The 22,399-nt window shown below is 35.1% G+C and overlaps 1 protein-coding gene across 3 annotated transcripts in view; it reads right to left on the bottom strand.

The window, feature by feature from the left end:
* LOC145277050 (rho GTPase-activating protein 6-like) overlaps positions 1-22,399 on the bottom strand; it is an 840,447-nt gene that overhangs the window by 51,921 nt on the left and 766,127 nt on the right. For all 3 annotated transcript variants that reach the window (XM_080128704.1, XM_080128705.1, XM_080128703.1), the window contains 3 exons: positions 8,536-8,652; positions 5,245-5,368; positions 3,907-4,000 (listed from right to left, as the gene is read on the bottom strand). In XM_080128704.1, the coding sequence (XP_079984830.1) occupies positions 3,907-4,000; positions 5,245-5,368; positions 8,536-8,652 (335 nt within the window). The remainder of the gene's footprint in view (positions 1-3,906; positions 4,001-5,244; positions 5,369-8,535; positions 8,653-22,399) is intronic.

Below are 22,399 nucleotides of genomic sequence, written 5' to 3'. Positions count from 1 at the left end.
TGGGATAAGATCGGGTCCACATGCTTTTGAGGTGTCAAGGTTTTTTATGATAGCATGCACCTGAGCAGGGGTGGTTTTCAGGTCGTCTAGTGTGGCGTCTGTCCGCATAGGAAAGTCAGGTAGGGGGTGGTTGGAAGGGTCCAGTGTGGAGTTTGAGGCAAACCGACTGGCAAGCATGTTAGCCTTGTCGGTTGCTGAGGAGACAACCTCCTTTTTACTAGATATATCGATGACATTTTAATTATCACATACTCCCGCGAAGAAGCTATTAACATTTTCCACAAATTCAATAACGCCGACCCAAACTTAAAATTTACTATAGAACACCCAGACTCTTCGGGATCCCTTTCTCTACTTGATTTTAAAATACAAATAAAAAAAAAATGGTGCCATATGCACTGAATTCTACAGAAAACCCGCCAGCAAACGCCTCTTCGTACATTTCAAATCTGCGCTACCTCTCAAGGACAAACTAAACTACGCACATGCCGAAATCTCACGCATACAAGACAAATGCACTAACATCTCCGACAAACATACACACACTAACAATTTCCTACAGACCCTCTCACTAAACGGCTACCCTAATACGATCCTATCCTCACTTAAAAAGAAAAAACGCAACACCCGACCCTTCTCTAACAATTGTTTTCTAAAACTACCCTTCCTCAGTGACAAAATCTCATCTTCAATCCGAAAAGCCATCCGCAGCGAGGGGCTCAACATTCAACTCATCCACACTGGATCTACTTTAAGACAACAGCTCAACCGAAAACATCCATCGCATACACCTTCCCCTTGTTCACTCTCTAATTGCCCAATATCACACACAGGTTTATGCTTTAAGAACCACGTTGTTTACGACCTACAATGCGCTAAATGCAGTGCATCTTACATCGGAAGCACTACCAGATTGCTTCATCACCGCATTAAAGAGCACTTAAACACTACTGCTTCGTCGTTCTATAAACATATTCGCACTTGCATTAATTCAGAACCAGATTTTCACATCAACATTCTTGCTTCTTCAAGAAACGTAGGTCAACTTCGTATCCTCGAATCTTTAATTATTTCAAAAAATACTCCCACACTAAACAATAGACTGGAATTGAGCTCCGCTTTTATAATATAAGTTTAAAACATAAGAAAAACAATAATTATTAAAAAAAAAAAACTTGCTTGAATAGTCATCTCCCTTGATTCACAAACGCAACAAGTATTTCAAACATCAACTGATTTATTTTAACGTTCTCCTAACGTCATTTTTTGTTCTATATTTCGCGGTATCACGTGGCAAACTCGGCGGCTACTTTTCCAATTTTGAACACTCTTCCGCTGTCTTCTCTTGAAAATGGACTAATAAGTCTGAAATATATTGAGATTTATATCACCATTGAATACAACAGAAAAAAAAATTACTGTTGTTTAGAGTTAAAATTTGTGTGAAAAAGAAAAAACAAACAACAAAAAAAAAAAGAACTTTATTTCTTTTGTTTGCATTTAATTTTACTCTATATAAAAAAAAATCTCGCATTGTTCTTGACTTTTAATTTTACCTTATAATTTTCTTCAACAATGCTTCAAGCAAACTACAACCTACTTATATATATATATATATATATATATATATATATATAAATAAAAGGTTCAATAAGTTTACTAAGGTAATCAAAATGGTAAACTTAAAATATATTATAAATATTAAAGAGTTAATATTTACAAGTAAAATAAACTCAGCCAGATATAAAAAGCTCAATAAAACCGAAAAGGAAATAGAGCTTATAATATGAACAAATGATTAATAAAATATGTCTGAATTTTTTTGATTCATCCAGCCTTGACAGACGTGTTTCAAATATTATCTCTAGTACTTTTCTTTTTATGATTTGGAATTCATTCCATTTGCGCTTTTTTCCAAGGAACTCTGCCTTTTGGATGATTTTGGACCATTTGGAATTTACCCAGTGGATTGAAATTTTAAATTCGACCGTTTTGGATTTTACCATTTTTGGATTTTTACCCTTCACCGGACTATCCATTCATGTGAAATCTTTTTATTATTTTTCTTTTGCCTCCTGTTCCCCTTACCTCACCTTTTTTTTAACCAAGTAAGATCTTTGACTTACTTGTAGTTTCATTAAATACTTTTATATGCAAAATCCGATCCTGCATTTTGCTAATTCCTGCCCTCTGATGAGAAGGAGAGTATTTCTTCGAAACTCCGCGGATTAAGGACTATCCACTTATCTTGTGCTTCCTTTTTTAAAATTAAATATGTTTTTAACTCTTTTTCAAGATGTCTTTTAACATATTTTATTAATCATTTGTTCATATATATATATATATATATATATATATATATATATATCACTACACCGATGAAGACTGAAGGATTGGTCGAAAATTACGTACTTGTAAAAAAGGTAAAAAAAAATTTTTCATATTAATATTTTGTATTCCTGCATGTCACCAATTGAAAACGAATAAAGAAAAGTTATAAGCTTTTATACTTTTCGTAATCTTTTTTATACATTTCCATTTATATATTTTCTATATGCTAAGTATAAATAATTTTTCCATTACCCAATGTGCTTCTACAGATGGGAGCAGATACACTTTAAAATATAATTATAAATATAATAATAACGTGTTCCGTCGTCTTATGACACGTCCCTATGTCTATTAATAATTATATATGTATATAGTAATTTTGTAAATCTTCCCCGAATTTGTTAAAAAAAAATAATTGCAGCAATTGTATTAAATTAAATTAATTTTGTTTGAATTAAAACGTTTTGGATTCGTAACGATTATTTAATTATCATTAGATTAGATTTTGAACTCCGATGATATATACTGAAGATGGGACGATTCCAGTATTTTTACCGATTCCGATACAATCATCGATTCTGTATCACATTCCCGATCCCGATACAATTTCCGATGCCGATTCCGATTCTTTCTAAATCTCTACATATTTAACAATAAAATTGTTATTTTTCACGATTACAATAAAAACAAATGTTAAATGTGCAGATATTTTCTCAAACGTAAGGATACACTTGTGAGGGATGATCTATCGATTTTAGATTTACTAATAGTTTAAAATCAATAGATATTCACTAATTTCGTATTACTATTAGCGTTAGAATATTTTTATTTAAAGAAAATCAAATAAAAAAGCCAATTAAAAGAATCGTTGTTGGCATCGGAAAATAAGCAAAAAATTTGCCGATTCCGATACCGATTTCGATACCCCCAAATTTCCTATTTTTTCGATTCCGGATTCCGATTAATCGACCCAAAACTACTATATCCACTGTTGAGTTATTACCTCAACTTTTGTATAAACATAAAACAAATTTATATAATAGATGCAATAGCAAGTGCCGCACGATAGCGTACGGCTTAGAAGCACCGACTGCTAACTCAGCAGTCAAGTTTCAATCGCGGTTCGATGCACTCGCTAGTCTAGTCGCACTGAAGTGCGAAAATACAACGAAATAGTTTGTTGATGACTTCACACATATACATAGACACACACATATTATATGCTCTTTATATCTGGGTATTTCGAAGCCTGAAGCTTCTCATCAAACAGTTCAATGCGACATCTAACAAAGAGTGTAATTGGAGGATATTTAGGTATCTTCTATATATGAAGTGATGGACAGTGGGTACCTTTTTAATGCTTTAAATTATTATAAATCATATTCCAAATAAAAGAAATAGATAATTTGGAATTATAAAGAATAGAAGATAATATAATATGAGGGATATGCCCGTATAATGGGGTAAAGGACATGCCGTCTGTTTTTACATTGATCTTCTATTTCTTGAATAAATGTGTTCCAATTATATGCATGCGTTGTTGCAGAAGAGAAGAAGGGAATAGTAAAAACTTACGGAACGATTGTTGGCTGTATTACCGGAATGGGAAGAGTTTCCATTTTGTCGCGGAAGGTTTTCTGTTGAGCCGTGCGATGACGAACTTTGGTTGCTGCAAACACAAATAATAAAGGCGAAAAAAGTAAAACCAAATTGTTTGAAACAATAGAAATCAGCATTGATATGACTTTTCTAAACCAAACAGATATCTAAATAAATACGACATTTCGGTCCACTTTTCGCCCTAACAAATCAATTCACCGTCGAGTATTATTTTAAATTTCATTCTTTTGGGATTCTGTTTCACCTAGACAATGTGAAGCCTTCTTATTCAGGAAAGCCATTGAAAAGCATAAAATATATTTGCTTCCAGCTATAGAAATGCAAATAAGCAACCATTGACAATAAGTATTGCATTTGGGAATTTAACAACCTGAAAAACTACGAAGTGCCTTTAATAAGTTTCCAGACTTTTTATACAGGATCGTCGATCGTATAGAGAAAATAAATGCACAGTTTAATGTCAGTGTGGGAACTGTACACACAATTATTCACGAAGAACTGAAGATGCGGAAGATTTGCACGAAATTTGTCCCACAGTTGCTCAAAGAAGATCAGAAAGAAAGATGTTGTCATGACAGCAAGGAGATGGTCGAGCTGATCAATGCAGATCCCGTAGTTCTTGATGGTCTGCACGAGCCAAGTAGATTTTGTTCGGGTGATTCCGAATAATTTTTCCTGAATATATAACGCTATACAGAGGATGAAGTAGAGCCAATCAGTCAGTCAGGAAGTAGTTGAAGAACTGCGGACCAGCCACACCTATTGATATCGAGAAAATCACTTTTCTAAAAACCACAAAAGAAAAAAATCGAATCGATCATCGACTATATTGCGAATTCCGATGTCGAAACGCCAAGTCATTATCCAAAGGCAAAAATATGTACGAAATAATTGATTTCCCTTATATACAAGTTTTGAACAATACATTAAATTTTTTTTAAACGAAAATAAATAATATTGCCATGTTTATTTTAATCCACGAATTGTCTGAGCTAATAATTAAAAAAAACATTTTTCATGTATGTTTTCCGTATCGTCTATAAGCCACCTGGCAACGTCAGACTGTATTCCCTGATTAAACAAAACAAAGCAGGGGAGGTACTGACTGGTCGACAAAAAATCAATCCCATAAGAGACTTCTTCCAAAGAGCAGACTTGATCAGTTTGGCATCAAGTGAGCCCAAGTAATGTCTGATAATTTCCTCATCGTTTTCTAAAGCAGCTCGATATTTTAGCGTAATTATGTTTAAAATTAAAATGTCAGTATAAAATAAACCGGAAGTGTTCACCTACCGTTCTTTATGCTGATTTGCATTTTCCGCAAAATTCTGTTGTCTTCGTTTCCGGAGTTCATTATCGTTGGTAATGCATCTGCTGAGTGGAATTCCAAACACCAAACCCATCGGCTGCGGCTCATCTGCAATTCGAAACAAAATTAACCCAATCTTAAAAGAACAAAACAAAACAAAACAAAAAAAAAAACAATAAAAAACAATGCCCCCCCCCAAAAAAAAACCGGATCTTTTAAACAAAATTTGTGCGCTTCTTTGCTTCTTCTTTCCTTTCTATTTTGATATACACTTTTTATTCTCGCCATTTTTTTTCGTTCTCTTTCTTTTTCACAAATATTAAATGCCGTTAATTTTTTATAAGTTGAATACCACGTGATGTGACCTCCTGATTAGTTTTGTGCTTAAACTCCTGTACAATTTTTATTACGAACTTGGCTTTTGTATAAGTGTGTCGTGACCGTCCCAGGGAGCGATTGGGCTCCCCACAGGGGGAGGCCGAAACATGAGAATGTCGGGCAGATATGATTGTTTTATTCGTTAAGTATCGTTGTATGCCCAGGCGTCAGCAACCAATCCTGCTGAAAGAAAGATTTGACTTATAAATTCCATTATTTTATGAAGGCGACAACTTCATGTCGCCGTGAGAGTCGTAACGAAAACATAATTTTATTTCCGATGCCAACGAGTGATGACTCAGGGTTGTTTGGCATTTGAGTGCTTAGGCTGAGAGGTCACAGGGTTGACTTTTCGATAGTGGGAATGACGCCTGCAATCCACAGGTGCCACCGAGGAGGGGGAGAGCTCCCCTGAGGTGACGTAACTAGTTGTGATTGGTCCAAAAGCGGCCCCGGCCTACCCTGTCACCTCACTACATAAATGGGTCCCCGCGCCGAAATCGGCAGATCGAGCTAAGATTTTGAGAGAATCAAATACTATCGAAGGGTAATCACCCCTTCTCTCTTCCCCGCATCCTTTCACCGCCATCTCTCTTGAGAGAAATCAATCTATTGTTATTTTTTTGGCTCAGTGGAATCTGGCAAAATACGGACACTTGTATATAAGTATATATTTTGTACATCTATCTTGAATTAACCAGTAGAATAGATAATCGAGTCTGTCGTTCTTTTGTGTGCATGAGATTGATTCCCTACCAGCGTGACAGATCGACGAAGCAGTGGCATATCAACCCGAAGGTGAAATTGATTCCAACCAAATCGATTGATGGGTCCTACTACTCGTGGAGATATCTTGCGAATAATCCCCCTGCAAAGGACGAGGACAGGTCACATTTGGGTAATCTGCGACGGAGATAGCTTCACATGTGGAGCCGGTTAACCAGTATCGGGCCACATAAGGAATATCACCTGAAGAGGTCCGTAGTTACTTGTAACTGGCTAACCGAAACATGCTCATGAATATGTAGCGACATATTAATGCTTACGTAAAACAAATAAAAAGTATACACATATATATATATATATATATATATATATATATATATATGTGTGTGTGTGTGTGTGTGTGTGTGTGTGTGTGTGTGTATTCAACGAAGAGTTGCCCAGTATGCTGGGTCATTCACTCTGAGTTGAGACGAGAGGGAAATAGTTGTGCCACTATTCATCCTGAATTTACATTGCGATTTTCTGAAATGAAACACGTGTATCAAGTCTGTTGCCAAGGTCGCTGGAAAATTTGTAGGATCCTTCTACTGCTCCAGAAGATATCTCCCTGCTAATGCAATTCTCTATCTATATAAAGGCCAAGTACGTTCAAGGATGGAGTACTGCTTCCACATCTGGACAGGAGCTGCTAAAAACAGCCTATCAGTCTATCCTGCCTTGACAGAGTACAAAATAGACTTCGTGGCTTATTGGAGGATGCTCTTTTCTCTTCCCTGCAACCTCTCTCTCACAGAAGAGACGTTACGAGCCTGTCTTTGATTTATCGTTATTTCCATGACAAGTGCTCGTCTGAGCTCCAATCTCTGATCGCCCCCTCGCCAATCTTTCACGAAAAACACCTGTCTAGCCGAAACCACTGTCAATAATTTTCCCCATTCTTTATCTGTGCCTAAATCAAAACGTAGATTCCATGAACAAAGCTTCTTTCTTAGACGTCCACGCCTGTCTGCCTGTTTCCCACCTAACTACAACTTGGATGTCTTCAAGTCCAACATAAACAAATTCCTGATAAACTGCCCCCTATAGTAAAGCACTTTATCAGATCTCCATTACTAGTGATTACTACGATATTATCCCATTGATTACTGTACACGCAATGACCCTTATCCCTGAGTGGCTTCCGGGCCTTGATAAGTGGTGACTACCATGTAAAAGAAAAACAAACAAACTGAACTCTAACTTAAATAATAACTTTTTTGTCGCATAACTAAACCAACTAATGCTATGGAATGACGTGTTAATCATACACAATGAAACGATCCACCTGAAAAAAAAAAAATCTATTTTCTCTGAATGCTTGAAAGCACTTATGTAATATTATAGCAGGCAGGCTTGACCTTTTAACTGTATATTACAATCACCCACTAATGTTTGAACATTTATGCGATTTGAGTTTTATCAGTAAAACAATGTATATATTATATGGTGTTTTACTGTTTGGGCTATGATCAAAGTGTAATATCTGTTCTTAATGAAATATAATAAATCTTTTTAGACTAAGGCATATTTTGTCCTTGTCGCAATCAAAATTGCTCTTTAAAGCTCATATATATTTCTGACATTCAAAACCAACCTTTTTTCTAACGCTGCTCGCATGTGAAGACAAACAAATAGGGAATTTTTGTTTATTTATATTTTTATGGAAATCGACCAAGACAATGCATGAAGTCTACGACTTCAAGGTTCACAAATTAACGAACAATAATTGTTAAAAATAAATAGATTCTAATCCAGAAAAGAGCAATTCTTCCCCTCTTGACAAAAACATCGCTCATGGAATGTAAGGACTGAAGGACAAAATAAGGGAAGCGAGAGTTTCGCGATGTAAAAAGTAAAGCCAGGATCAACTTGATACTCAGCTTAAGTTATTCTTACAGATAACGTTCATGACTTATAATCCTGCACACTCCTCCATCTTCTTCGACCACCAATTCATATACGCGTATAAGGAAAGCTTTCACATAGTTTTGTTTTCACTTAACGAAAGCTGAGAGGATGAACCTTCTAGAACTGCATAGGACCAAGCCAACAAACAATCTCAACAATGACTCTGACTCTGTTGACCCTGGTACAGAGGGTAACTCCCTCTTCGGACTGGAAGATGTTCTTACCTTTATCAGCTTTGTCGCGATCTTTTTGAGTCAAATGTTCGAGTAATCCGCCAAGGTTTACTGATTGCGATCGTTTCTTCATCATCGTCTTCTTGTGTCGTTTCACATCGCTGTATGCTGCAAAACAAAAATGGACAAAAATAGAAACCGGAAGTTAAAAAATTTTTCACATTAAAACTTCACATTTTTATACATTTTTCGTTCCATTTCTAATATTCTATAAAATAATTATGTACTATTATATAAAAGAAACGCGCGCGCGCGTATGTGTGAGTTCCTTCCCTATAGATTCCTAAACGGCTGGGCCATTTTAAAAAAAATTTCACACAAATATACTTTGTGTGTATGGCAGTGACATTAGGTCTCGTATCGAAATGTTTTCTATAAGTATCGATAATCGAAAAATTCGATAAAGAAGGAACAGATGATTTGGACTTAAGTTAACACCTTATATAGCCTAACATCACAAGTACATTTGATAAGTTTTATTAAGACACAAGCAGAAAGGTCCGGCATATAAAACCAACATTAGATTCTTTGACATGCCAAGGGCGCATTCGAAATAAATGTTTGTGTTTAAAGCACGATTGAACCATGATACTTAACTTTTGCATTTTAAACTTTAAGTGAATGCATTATATACAGATACTTTTATAAAATCAACATCAGATTATTCACAGTTCAGTGTCACCTACAATGTATTGTGAACTAAGTCACAGCGGGGAAGCATGTGTAGCTTCCACCAGGTGCACCCCGATGGGTCCCCAACTATCGATTTGATTGAAAAATAGGCGATTACACCGATTTGTTGATCCTCATTCAAATCCGGGCAACATCGGGTCTCCCTGCTAGTGTTTTAAAATTTACCACGCTTTCAGAAATCATTCTCCTCACACGTGATTGTCATTCACGAAAGGTTATCGTGAAGAACACGTAAGGGTAATAGATAAGAAATTGAAATAGTTTTTTTGGGTATTACATTTTCAGCGATCGGGTGATTCTATATGAAATTGTCTTAGCGTATTATTATATAGATTCTAGTGGGAAGTGTATTTATTATTTATAGAAGAAAACAAGATCTTGTAGTCAGCCACAAATTTTTAAACGTAATAAATACATTGCGAAATTTGTCTTATCTCGAAACACAACTTTTAGAAATGGAGAATATTATTAACAGTAAATAATACATTCCCAGAATATAAAGCGGATTTCATGCCGCCCCCCCCGAACTTTTTAGATCTTTAGTCAGTGGTTCCATTTTGGTTATTTAGATTACTGTTCTTATCTTGACTGTTATTTAAAAAAAAAATCAATTATCATCTCAACAATTCAGAAACATACCTATTTCGACTTTCTTATAATCACAGCTAAAATATTACCTTAACCAAAAGAATCATACCTTTGGCGTTGAATCATAAATTTATGATTTACATCATGTTTCAAAATACGAATTCATTTAATTACATAATTAATATAAACATGAATTCATATATTTATGAAGACTAGTATTAGCATAAAAATCTGTCTGTTACACACGGTTATATATTTGTCCGATACGCCTCTGTTTTTCCCTTTAATAGTATTCTTAATGACATCAAATCACGCCTGAATTAATGTTGTGTTTATCAAATAAATGACAATTTTTTGGTCACCAAACAGTCGCTTTTTATTTAACAAACGGCGTGGCGTGGAGCGGAGAGAGATAGGGATTGACAGGCGGAATGTGGCCGATTATCGCAATCTCGTCGCAATCTGAGTTTTCTGTTTAACTGGTCTGTTTATATTTGCCTGCATTCTTCATAATCCGTATTTCGATTGTTCGCGTTGTTTCATTATGAGTTCAATATGTCTGGCATTTACATTTGCTTTTTTATGTCATAAGTAAAAAATCAGGTCGTCTTTTATTTCTTTGTTCCCCGAAGTTTTGTGAACTTGGATTCTCATTTTTGTTTGTTTCGGCGTTGCCTGCCATCAGTATTCTAGTTTTTTTTAACAGCATTTTCTTCTTGTATCGAAGGTGAACTCGAACTAAAATAAACTTTTTGACCTTCGGTCCTTTTTCCTAATAAATCACAACTAATTAAGACCTGACGATCACTTGATACGGATTAAGGAGACCGTAAGTTGCACGAGGATTGCCAGCAAGAGAGGATCGGAAACAATAGTGGGGGTGGGCAGAAAATTACTTAAGAAAAATGATGGACGACCGGCTCAATAACTATTTGTTTACATTAGACTTGAAGATGACCATGTCGTAGTCGGTTGATAAGCATACTCATATTATCTCGTTTAACAGATGAAAATTTTTAGAAACGAATATATTTTCATAGAAGTTTCGTTTGGCTTTTGTTAAATAGGCTAAGAAAGGAAATTCTTTGCTGTGGTTGTAGCTAAATGAGTTCTTGCTGTGAATGTTTTACAGGGGATCAATAATTAGAGCTCAGTCAAGCACCTCCCATGAACATAATCATGCAGTAGAGATGAGATAACAACATTTCTTTTGTGTTAAAGAGGCTTTGAAGTTGATTTTGTACTCTCTCAAGAAAGGAAAGAATACTCCGAACAACATGTTTCCAGATATGACACCAGCACGCCATCTTAGAACGTATTTGTCTAGGATCAAAGTGTTCTGTCCAAAGATGGTACACTAATATTGTGGGATATGTGTTCGTGTCGGATGTCCATAGAATGAAATATGCCGTAAATTCATTCAAGAAAGTACATTACAGAAGGACACAACTATGAAGTTTACACGGATTTTTAGAAAAGAATATATGTACACCACATCTAAAGAGTAAATACATGCAAGTAGATCGCGTGTTAAAGTTAAACTGCATACTAAAGTTGCACCAAGCAAATTATAGGCATTAAAATAAATATACTGCGTGGGAAGGGAATGGTATTAAAGCTCGGTAAACGAGTGGGTTCATTCAGTGCACACTAGTAACTGGTTCGTAACTAATCTCTTTTTGTGAATATTTCAATCGAATACGAAAAAAACAAAAAAAAGAAAATAAAAAACAAAAGAAAAACTTCCCGAATGACCGACTTGTGTGAACGGCTATTTGTATATCTATCCAAGCATTTCTTTTGGAAGTTCTATGGAAAAGACGGTCGGTCATTCTGGCGGCGGGTCTGTTGCGTTTAGTTCATTGTATACAAGCGGGATCCGTATCTCGCCGTTGCCCGATATTAATTGAGAATTAAAATAAAATGTAATGCAAAAATAAATAGATGCTTTTCATCCAAATACTAATCCTTTATTTACAACTAACGAAGAGAGGGGAGTAGCTTTGTCAGGGCATAAAATACGCTTAAATATATTACAATTCCTGCAGATTTCTTACTTATTGTTACAGACTCAATTCTCTATTGAATATTATATTGTACCTAATATATAGTACTGATTTCAAAAATAAAACAAATGACTTTGTGCCATTAGCTAGAATCGAAACCAAAACATTTAGCGATCTAGTAGCATTCTTTAACGATGTTACTATCTAGAGATAGGTAAGGAATGTTTAATATTAAACGACCGGGAGAATTGAATTGGATTTGGGCATGCGCAGAAAGAAATATAAATATGTCGGCAATGTGAATTGAACACGTGGAATGCAAGCCTAATTTTTTCAGTTTATGAGAGAAAGAAAGAAATTGAGAATAGGGAATTGGGCAACGGCGTTCAAGTTCTATGTCCTAGTCAGAAAACAAGGCCAAGCATAGGGTGACTCTGGTGAGTCCCTCGTATTGTACCTCTGTGCTTGGTCAATAGACAAAGAAGGACTGTGAAAACCGGTGATAGACAGAGCCTATCTACACCTTAGACAATTTGGGTTTGCAAACCGGGAATTTGTTCGAGTCACCAGCTCTAGGATGGTTGTCGACCATGACTGAGGAGGCCTCCTTCCCGCAGTTTTAATATCAGAGTTTTCCTTCTCCTAGATGGATGACCTGACAAAATCTACGGGTCCATCACACCGTGGGAGATAACCATGCGCCTGGTTTTTACACCAGGTATTTCTGCGCCCCCGCATTGATGAAAATACTGAGTATCTTATTTTAAAGTTTTGCCGTATTCTAAATAAATAGATGTAGGATTGGAGTGAGGAATTATCGGATAATAAAATGTTCAACATGCAAGGTGAAGCTTAAATACAGCACGAAAAATCAATAATATAAAAATATATACTAGTGAATATAGATCTAATCATCAATAGGTATTTCGAAGCCTAGTACTTCTCATCAGAAGAGAAGAAGGGTGCTAGTTAACAGATAAGAAATGTGACGTCTGGAGATAGGCCCATTTGGGAAATAAATATTGAGGTACCTTGGATAGAGGGTAAAGGAGGTGGAGGGACGAAAGGCTGGGGGCTATTGCGATGAAGATGGTTTAAGCCAAACTGGGATTAATCCATATTGTATATAAGAGGCATGGGGTAGGATTAGGGTTTTTCCATGATACACTATCGGGAGATGTACAATTCCATTAGAAGTTAAACGATTACATGTTTTGGCATTTGAGCTGACTATTCGAACGCGTTTTTTTTATCAAGCTAAACAACTTTGAGTTTTCCTTGACCTGGCGATTGGCCTGAAACACGTTGCCCCTGAACACAGCCCTCGACTAGTGAGTTCGTCCGGGTGTTTCCGTTTCAAGACCCCAGCTACACATTTTTCGAATGCAGCGAAGTAATACGTACTGGCAGTGCGTATGTCAACGAGGTGACGGCTCGCATCGATCCCGAGTACCCTCGCTCTCTGGACGTTTCCTACATCATCCACAACACCAAGCCGCCGAGGAGCAGGGAGAGAATGGTGGCCTTGTAGAGGTACAGAATGCTCTCAGGTGTGAGCCTTCGCAATGTCCTTAATGTATTTGTTCTAGGTTATATTACCCATGAATGTTAAGCCGAGGAGTTTGAAGGAGGAATTCTCAGGTAGGGTGTTATTTATCATGGATATCGGTGATTTGAGAGGCTTCTTGTAATTGTTGAAGGAGAGCAACTTAGTCTTACAAGCATTAAATGTTACCATACATTTGCGGCCCCATTCCACTACGATCTGGAGGTAATTTTCTCAGGATTCTCCCTTTCTCTTATGTACATCCGTCGATAGACAATCGGTGGCGATTATTTTGCTATGCTACATTGAACGTTTATTAATCGCCGATTGATTCGTCCGCATGGCAAAAATGTTTTGAAACGAACCCAGATTATGAAAAAAACAACAACATGGCGTCCATAAAAAATAATAATTAATGGAAAACCCGGGGAGTGAAATAAAATCCGACACAAAATTAACAGTCAAAGGAAAAAAGACGTCGTCTTACGGTACCTTGCCAAACTCGGGGATCTTTCTGCCGAACTCGGAAATCGACACAGAATTTCGAACGACACCTTTTCTTTAATCCACGTCGTTCCACCAGCCATGGCTGGGTTGAAGGTCTAAGTAATTTGAAATTATATTTTTTAGTGTAACTTTACAATTAAATTTTACCAAGTAGTTTATTCACTACGCCACGGGTCATTGCGGACGCTCACCTTCGTAAATTAAATAAAGGATCTTATTCGGAATTCTGTGCAGATTCTCGAGTTCGACAGAAAGATTCCGTGTTTTACAGAGAGTTTCCAGAGTTCGACAAGATACGCCTAAAGAAGATCGGAGGTAACATCTACCGAAATGTTGTGAAATAACTGTAGACCAAAGAATCGAAACAATACCAATTATGGCATTATTTCAATTAAAAGTATTTTTCAAGTTATCTGTTGACATGTTAGAGGTGAGAATTAGTTTTCAAAAACGGAAGTAATATAAACAATATTGACGGGTTACGTGCATCTCGAGGTGAAGGATGAGCAAAACAAAAAGTAATTGTATTTTAAACAGAATAAAGCAGAAAACGGCCCACTCAATGGATTGTGTGTGTGTGTGTGTGTGTGTGTGTGTGTGTGTGTGCGACATGGAGGCGCAAGAAAAACGCCAGTAAATTATGTTTAAGGGAGTAGAAAGTGGATGATTTTAAAACATTTAATTAAAATAACGCAGCATAATACACCTTATTTATAATCCAGAGACACAGTTAAGAAATACGAAGGTCAACACTTTTGTTATTTGACGTACAAGGGAGATAATTCTAGTGTATTCTATTTTTAAAGGAGGTAAATGCAAAATTAAAAATTCATGTGTAATCAGAAATAAATAATTCAGATATTAATAAATCTCTCAAAATAATCAATACTAGCAGGACCAGTGGAAATTCCGCAGAATGATAAATATATTTAATGAACAGATATATTTTGATAAAGCTGATATTTTTTATGGATATCGCAGAAACATAGTTATTTAGACAGGCAGACTAATAACAGACAGAAAATATAAGTTTCTATGACAATAGTGTCTATTGTATTTTAAATATAGAACTGATCCAAAGGAGATAAATTAATAAGTACGCAGAAAGTAATATTGTGCTACCTAGTTCAATACAAATGATAAAATCACTTTATAAGAGGACATCTTTAATTTGCTCTTCAATTTAAATTGCCTACCTCTTGGCAAGCAATTTTCTTTTTTAGCTGTTTCTTTCGAATGTTCCCTTTTACGTAACCCTGCTACACGTCGAAATAACTACAAGTTTTCTTTTCACACGATTACAACGATAATTTTTTATTATTATAATGATATGCGAAAACGAGGCTACATCAAATTCTTGTCCAGAATGTTAAAATTGTCCTTTTTAAAGCCAAATTGCACGAATTTAGCTTTTTAAAGCAGTTTGGCCGTAACAAATTGTATTTAGCTTCTTTTTCAAAGCGTAACGTACGGAGTAACAAAGGAAGGACAAAACTTAACATCAATAAGATCGATACCAAAACAAAACAAAATGTTGGCACTACATTAATATACCTGTGTGGACAGTATGTACCTGCCATAGAAGGGTCTAGTCTTCACTGAAAGCAACCACGCACATTTATCCCCAATAGTAAGCATGGGACAGTACATCGAAAAATCCAGGGATATGACAATGGAAATAGTGAGGGATCATCATCACGAATATCTATTCGAACAAAACTCCAATCACAAAACTTTCTGAAGATATTGACGAGGCCTACGACAAACGAGCAACCTGGATTGCGAGAGAAAAGAAAAAGGTACAGACAAAGAGGAGATAGAGCCTAGAAAACAAGCATGGCGACGCAAGAAAGCAGGAAAAGTTCCTGGAGGGATTTTTAACCAAGAATACATAACCAAGGAGGCTTCACTACCGTGAGTCAAAAACAGTAGGCTTTGATTTGATGAAGAAAAGAATTATTATAGCCAGACAAGACCAATCAAAATTTGATTAAAAAAATGGCTGATCTACAAATAAATGGCAAGTGCAAGTTTTGCCATTCAGCGATTGAGAGTCCGCACCACCAAATGTTTGGGTGTCAGATCCTACTGGCGGGTGGTCACTACACTGCCCGCTATAACAAGATCTATGAAAAGATGCAGCTTGGCAGATCATCCAACATCCTGAAGCATGTATCTTAACCGATCACATCGAACGGAAAAAATAACACGGTTCTTTTCCAAAGAAAAACAGCGGGCAGATGTATAAACAATCAAACCAGACTTTGTTATGTGAAACAAATCTGAAAGAACTGCTTTAATCATTATTGACGTAACTGTCACGAATAGCTATGGTCTCTATTGAGCTGAACGTGAAAAGATCAAAAATGAATTAAAGACAACATTGTTTCTGAAAACGTCTATAGTTAGAAAAGCTATATAAATTTAAATAATAACGAAAAGATATGTTAGCTCAATATTTTCGAACTAACTGAAATGAAAAAAGAGATATACAGAAATCTATCCACATTCATATATGTGTAAATACAAATACCGCCATATATGTACGCACCTATGCATATGCTTACACAAACACATAGCATATATATATATATATATATATATATATATATATATATATATATATATATATATATATAGTCTTGGAAGTTTTTAACCTTTAAAACTATGCAAAAAATATTATTCCTTAGAAAACTATTTAGTCATTCACTTCAATCACTGCACCAACTTGCTCTCTCGAATTCACTATAGTACCAGTAATAATTTATTTTTTAAGGGATCATCAGTTGTTTACCATGAAACACTTTTTCGGGGCCTTAAAAACAAAACAGTATATTACATCATGGCTCCCCAGTAAGTTGATCAAACACCACCTCCTTTAATCGTAGGAAAAAAACATGTTACAAATATTAGATCTAGTTTCCTATTCTTGATTACTTTGTCTATCTAACCTATTCATGTTATAAAAATGAATTTCTTTCATCTGTTTCCAAATTCAAAATGGATATATTTTTTAATTTACCAGTCTTGTATTTATAAAATTAGGATTAACCCATTTGACTATATATATATATATATATATATATATATATATATATATATATATATATATATATATATATATATATATATGCTAACAAGCCGCTTAAATATAATGCTTTAATTCATGCCGATTTCGTATTTATTACCATAGAGCTAATGTTCTATTAGTTATTATATTGTACCCAATATACAGTAGTGGCCGCCCTGCATGGACCGGTCTAAAATACGCTCAAATTTTAATACATGTAGATTTCGTATTTATTATTATAGAGTCAGCTCTTTATCAATTTTTCCTAATATATCGTTCTGATTTCAAAAGTTAAAAAAAATTACTTGAGTGATATCAACTCCAATCGAAACCAAAACATTTAGTGCTCCAGCCTACGTCGTTAGTTACCGTTCAAGCTATTGTCAAATGAATAAAAAACCGATTTTGTCTGTCAATTTTAACGTATAATTGCATATTTGTTCATGCGTACAAGAGAACTTAAAGTCGACTTACGACTGCAAAGTTTATTTTTTTCTATTTTGACACCTTAGCAACTATCTTTACCAGCTACTGAATTTGTTTCGCACGTGGAAATCCTCTGTATATCAAGTTTTAAGGTTGCAGACAAAACTTAACAGGAATAGAGACCGGTCCTCAGATGGCAAGGCAAAGTCACTTATATATATATATATATATATATATATATATATATATATATATATATATATATATATATATATATATGAGCAAACAGTTAATAAAATGTGTTAAAAACACTTTGAAATGAGTTAAAAACATATTTAATCTGAAAAGGAAACACTAGATAAATGGATAGTCCTTAATCCGCGGAGTTTCGAAGAAATACTCTCCTTCTCATCAGAGGGTAGGAATTAGCAAAATGCGGGATCGGATTTTGCATGCAGAAGTATTGGATGAAGCAACAGGTAAGTCAAAGATCTTACTTTAAAACAAAATAAGCTCTATTTCCTATTTAGTTTTATCGAGCTTTAATATCTGGCTGAGATAATTTTATAAATATTAATTCTTTAATATTTATAATTTGCTTTAATTTTACCATCTTGGATCATTTTGGTAAATTCAATTGTAATTTTCATTTTATATATATATATATATATATATATATATATATATATATATATATATATATATATATATATATATATATATATATATATATATATAATAGAACAAATTAACAAGATAATAAGCAAGATTACATAGAAACTTTATCACATTATCGTATCTACAGGGATAAAAGTAAGTTAATGTTACCCTTTTACACTTATCTGTCTATAATGCCGACTTTTCTCTCCTTTTGATGAGAAGCATTTAGCTTTGAAATGCTATGGTCTAAAAGGGTGATTCTCTCCGTTTTCCTTCTAAAATCATCTTTATCAACCTAATATTATAATAAAGTTTCTATGTTAACATTACCTCTTATCTTTTTAATTTATTCTATAACTTGCTCCTCTTTATCCAGTAGAGCTTTTCTGTCCTGATAGGTTTGTTTAAAAATGAAATACATTTTCAGGTTAATTTTATATATATATATATATCTCTCAGTAATTGAGTATAGTATAATAATCAGTAGAAAACTGGTTCTATGATAATAATAAATACCAAATCTGTACGAATTAAAATATTATATTTAAGAGTATTTTATGACCGGGCAACTCCGGGTGTCCTGATAATATAGATTAATAAGTGACTTTATCTGTGTGTGTACGTGTGTGTGTGTGTGTGAAACGGTCTCTACCAAACTACTCTATAAATTTTAGGTCTACAGACTTGAAACTTAATAAATAATAGATTTGAATAGGTGGAACAAATTTGATTTGTTTTTTAACCAGTAAAAAATAGCTATAAAGTCGTAGAAATCGGAGAATATAAAACTTGCCAGGCGTAAGTCGACTAAAACTGTGTTTTCTACGCATGGGAAATACATTTAAAGTTTGTCAATTTTTTAAGACATGATATTCAATGTAGTTTGCTTAAATGGTAACAAATAAATCTGCTTTGGTTTCGATTCTAGCTGATGCCACTCAAGTCACATTTTAAAAACTTTGGAAATCATTACTATATATTGGGTACAATATAATAATCAATAGAGAATTGTCTCTATAATAAAAATATGAAATCTGCATGAATTAAATTATCATATTCAAGCGTATTTTACGACCGGGCAACACCAGGCGGCCTGATAGGGAGAGTCTAAAAAACATATGCATACATAGATATACATAGATATTGTATTAATCTGTTATAACTCATTGCAACGATAATGATATTTTCATTTGCTTTAGTTTGTGTCTCCCCGTTACACCTCTGCATTGTGTTGCCTTCTATTAATATACATCATTTCTTATGTTTCTGCCAATAAAAACAATACGTACATACATTCCCTGCTTTTCAGCTGACTACAATATGGTCGTCTTCAAGTCCAACGCAAACCAGTTCTTGATGAGCCGCCCCCTTAAGTACTCTAATTTACCAAATTTCCACTATGATATTGTCCCATTGACTACCGTACACTCATTAACCCTTATCCTCGAGTGGCCCCCAGATCCTGATAACGGGCGACTCCTTCGTAAAAAAATCCCCTTTAGTTAATCTTTCATTCAAATATGGTATACGTTTTATATACATTTTCCTTCGATCAAGTGGTAGAATTTACGTAAAGATGGGAATTGACATACCCACCTACTCTATAAACAATGTTCGAACATGGAAAGGTTCTTCGAGGTTAAATAATCAATTGTTAACTATTCTGCACTTTTACCTAACAATTTTCAGAGTAAAATTCGACTTACTGCTATCAAAATTCGCTACTCCAAAAATCCGTATCAACCCAGTCTCTGCAAAACAGGCTTTTTTTTTTTTATTTAAACGGGCAGCATCTCATTTGCATATGAGGTATCTAGAAATTTCGTTACTTCACGAGATCGGTTGCATATAAAAAGTAGTAATAGACATATTTTCTTTTTCTTTATTTCTTTTGTTTGCCACCGGACACTACACGCCGCACAGAATTATGTTTGTACCAATTTTTAAGGCATTTAATCACATTCTTGTTTTTATCCTAACGAATATACGACCATAAACAGCCGTGTAATTATATTTTGAGACGATACGAGGCTGTCTAATCAAGACAATGTCTTAAATCGTCGACGAATCGAATCAGTATAACGTGGAAAATTATATTATTGTTGCTACTTCAGACTGCCAACGCCATTCAGAAGGAAGTGACAGGTTACACTTGGTAAAGCTGCGTGTTCGTATTATCGAATAAAGTTGTTCAGATATCCAGATGGCCAGATTAAATGAAACTGTCTGCGTTGATCGTCAACCGAAACGACCTTAGTCGAATTAGTTTTAGTGCAAATGAAGATACAAGTAGAAAATGAAAATTTATCTTGTGTCGAATTGCGTTGAAATATTACGAAGATTTATTCTAGTGATGGGACGATTCCAATATTTTCCCGTTCCGATACAATTACCGATTCCGATTTTTATAAATCTCTAAATATTTAACTATAGAGTTGTTATTTTTCCCGATTACCATAAAACGCATGCTAAATTTGAATATTTCCCTAAACAAACAAATAAACAAACAAACAAACAAACAAAACTATGCGCGTGGGGGATCATCTATTCTTTATCGGCTATAATACTGAAATGATTCAAGACGAAAATATGACACGTATGCATGTATGCATGTATGTATGTAGAGAAAACCATACCGGTACACGCATAACCAATATATGTTTACTTACGTCATAGGAGGATATGTTATAATTTTACTTACTAACTGTGTCGTCGTCGTCGTGGACCCAGGGGTTTTGCTTGTTTGTGGATACAAAACTACTCGAACGCCGATGTGTATTTATAAAACGGTTTTTATTAAATAGGGAAAGGCAGACATAGAAAACATCTGAGCGACAGATTACTTAGTGTGTGTGTGTGTGTGTGTGTGTGTGAGAGAGAGACAGAGAGAGAAAGAGAGAGAGAGAGAAAGAGAAACGGATAGATAGAGTGACGGATAGCTCGTTTTGCTACACCTAATTTACTTTGTGCGCGCCTGCACTGTCTTGTTTAGGCCAACACTTCGGAAACACCGTTATACATTTGTGTTGGCATCGTCATCATCGTGAACCCATAATTTTATTTGTTTGTGGATACGAAACGACTCATGCGACGATGTTTATTTATAAAATGGTTTATTACAAAGAGGGGTAGTCACAGGAAACATCAAAATGACGAGTTACTTGTACGCGTCAGTCAGAGAGAGAGAGAGAGAGAGAGAGAGAGAGAGAGAGAGAGAGAGAGAGAGAAAGAGAGAGAGAGAGAGAGACGTTACACTGTTTGCCTACATCCTTTTGTTTAGGACTCGGAAATGTCTTTTCCCCTTCAAATCTCATCAGCCAAGAGACAGAAAATCTTCCCTCGAAAATCAAATGGTTTCTCTCTGACTGTTAAGGTGTTTCTCAAATTGATACATCTAAACAGGACGGTCGTTACGTAATTGGCATTATTTTGTCAGCACTAGAATGTACATAAAAAAGCAAAGTACCACGATGATAGTGCATAACTAAGTCGAAACATCAAAGAGAAAAATAGAAGAAACTTCTTTTGGTCTCGTGTCCGATCATTTTAAGCAGCATCAAGTGAATCCGGTTGATAGTGAACGGGATTTTATTATCATCGGTCAACAACTGGAACACAGTTTTCATACAGGCGCGTAATAAAATCAACCGGAATGTCTCACTCGACATTAAAAGCTATCAAAGAAGTTAGATTTTAGTATAATTTAGTATAATTTCTTTTGGATAGATTGTTACGACACATCATCGAGGAATAGTTTGTTTTATTTTGGGTAGTTACTCGAAATTTTATGTCGGAAAATACAGATATTTAATTACAAGGTTATGTGTAAGTTTGATGAAAGTATTTCTGTGGAACGACCTGGATTCAAACTGGGAACACTTAGGTTCTCTGTCCGTGTCATTAACCACTTCACCACTGTCACCATTTACAGATGTTTATGCGTGTCAACAACAACCATGAATTCGAATAATTGTTCAGCTATCGTATTTGGTTTGAATAAGTGATAAAAGCCAGGAGTTGGAGTCTTTGTCATTTCGTTGCGTTTGTATGGTATACTTACGGTCGTTAACGACTCTTAACGCATATATACCATTAATGTACGCCCTTATTTGTGATTAGCAACAAAGATGAAAACTTACCAACTTCTAGGCACATAAAATGTTTCGTGTGTCGGGAGACAGTTTTCTAGAGAGCAAAGAATTGTGTTCATAGTTGCAGATATTCTTAGTTGGAACGAAGTCACGTGTGAATAATTGTGCATGTAGAAGTCAACTGACTTTAAACAACGACCGAATACAAGTAGATGGGGGAGTGGAATTTTGGATAGGTGAGAAAAAATCAATGTTTTTGGAAAATGTT

This window comes from Euprymna scolopes, chromosome 5 (genome assembly GCF_053919585.1).
Source record: "Euprymna scolopes isolate OS-2025 chromosome 5, ASM5391958v1, whole genome shotgun sequence".
Lineage (NCBI taxonomy): Eukaryota > Metazoa > Mollusca > Cephalopoda > Sepiida > Sepiolidae > Euprymna > Euprymna scolopes.
Note: the sequence above shows the minus strand (reverse complement) of the source record. Positions and strands in the feature narration are given on the sequence as shown.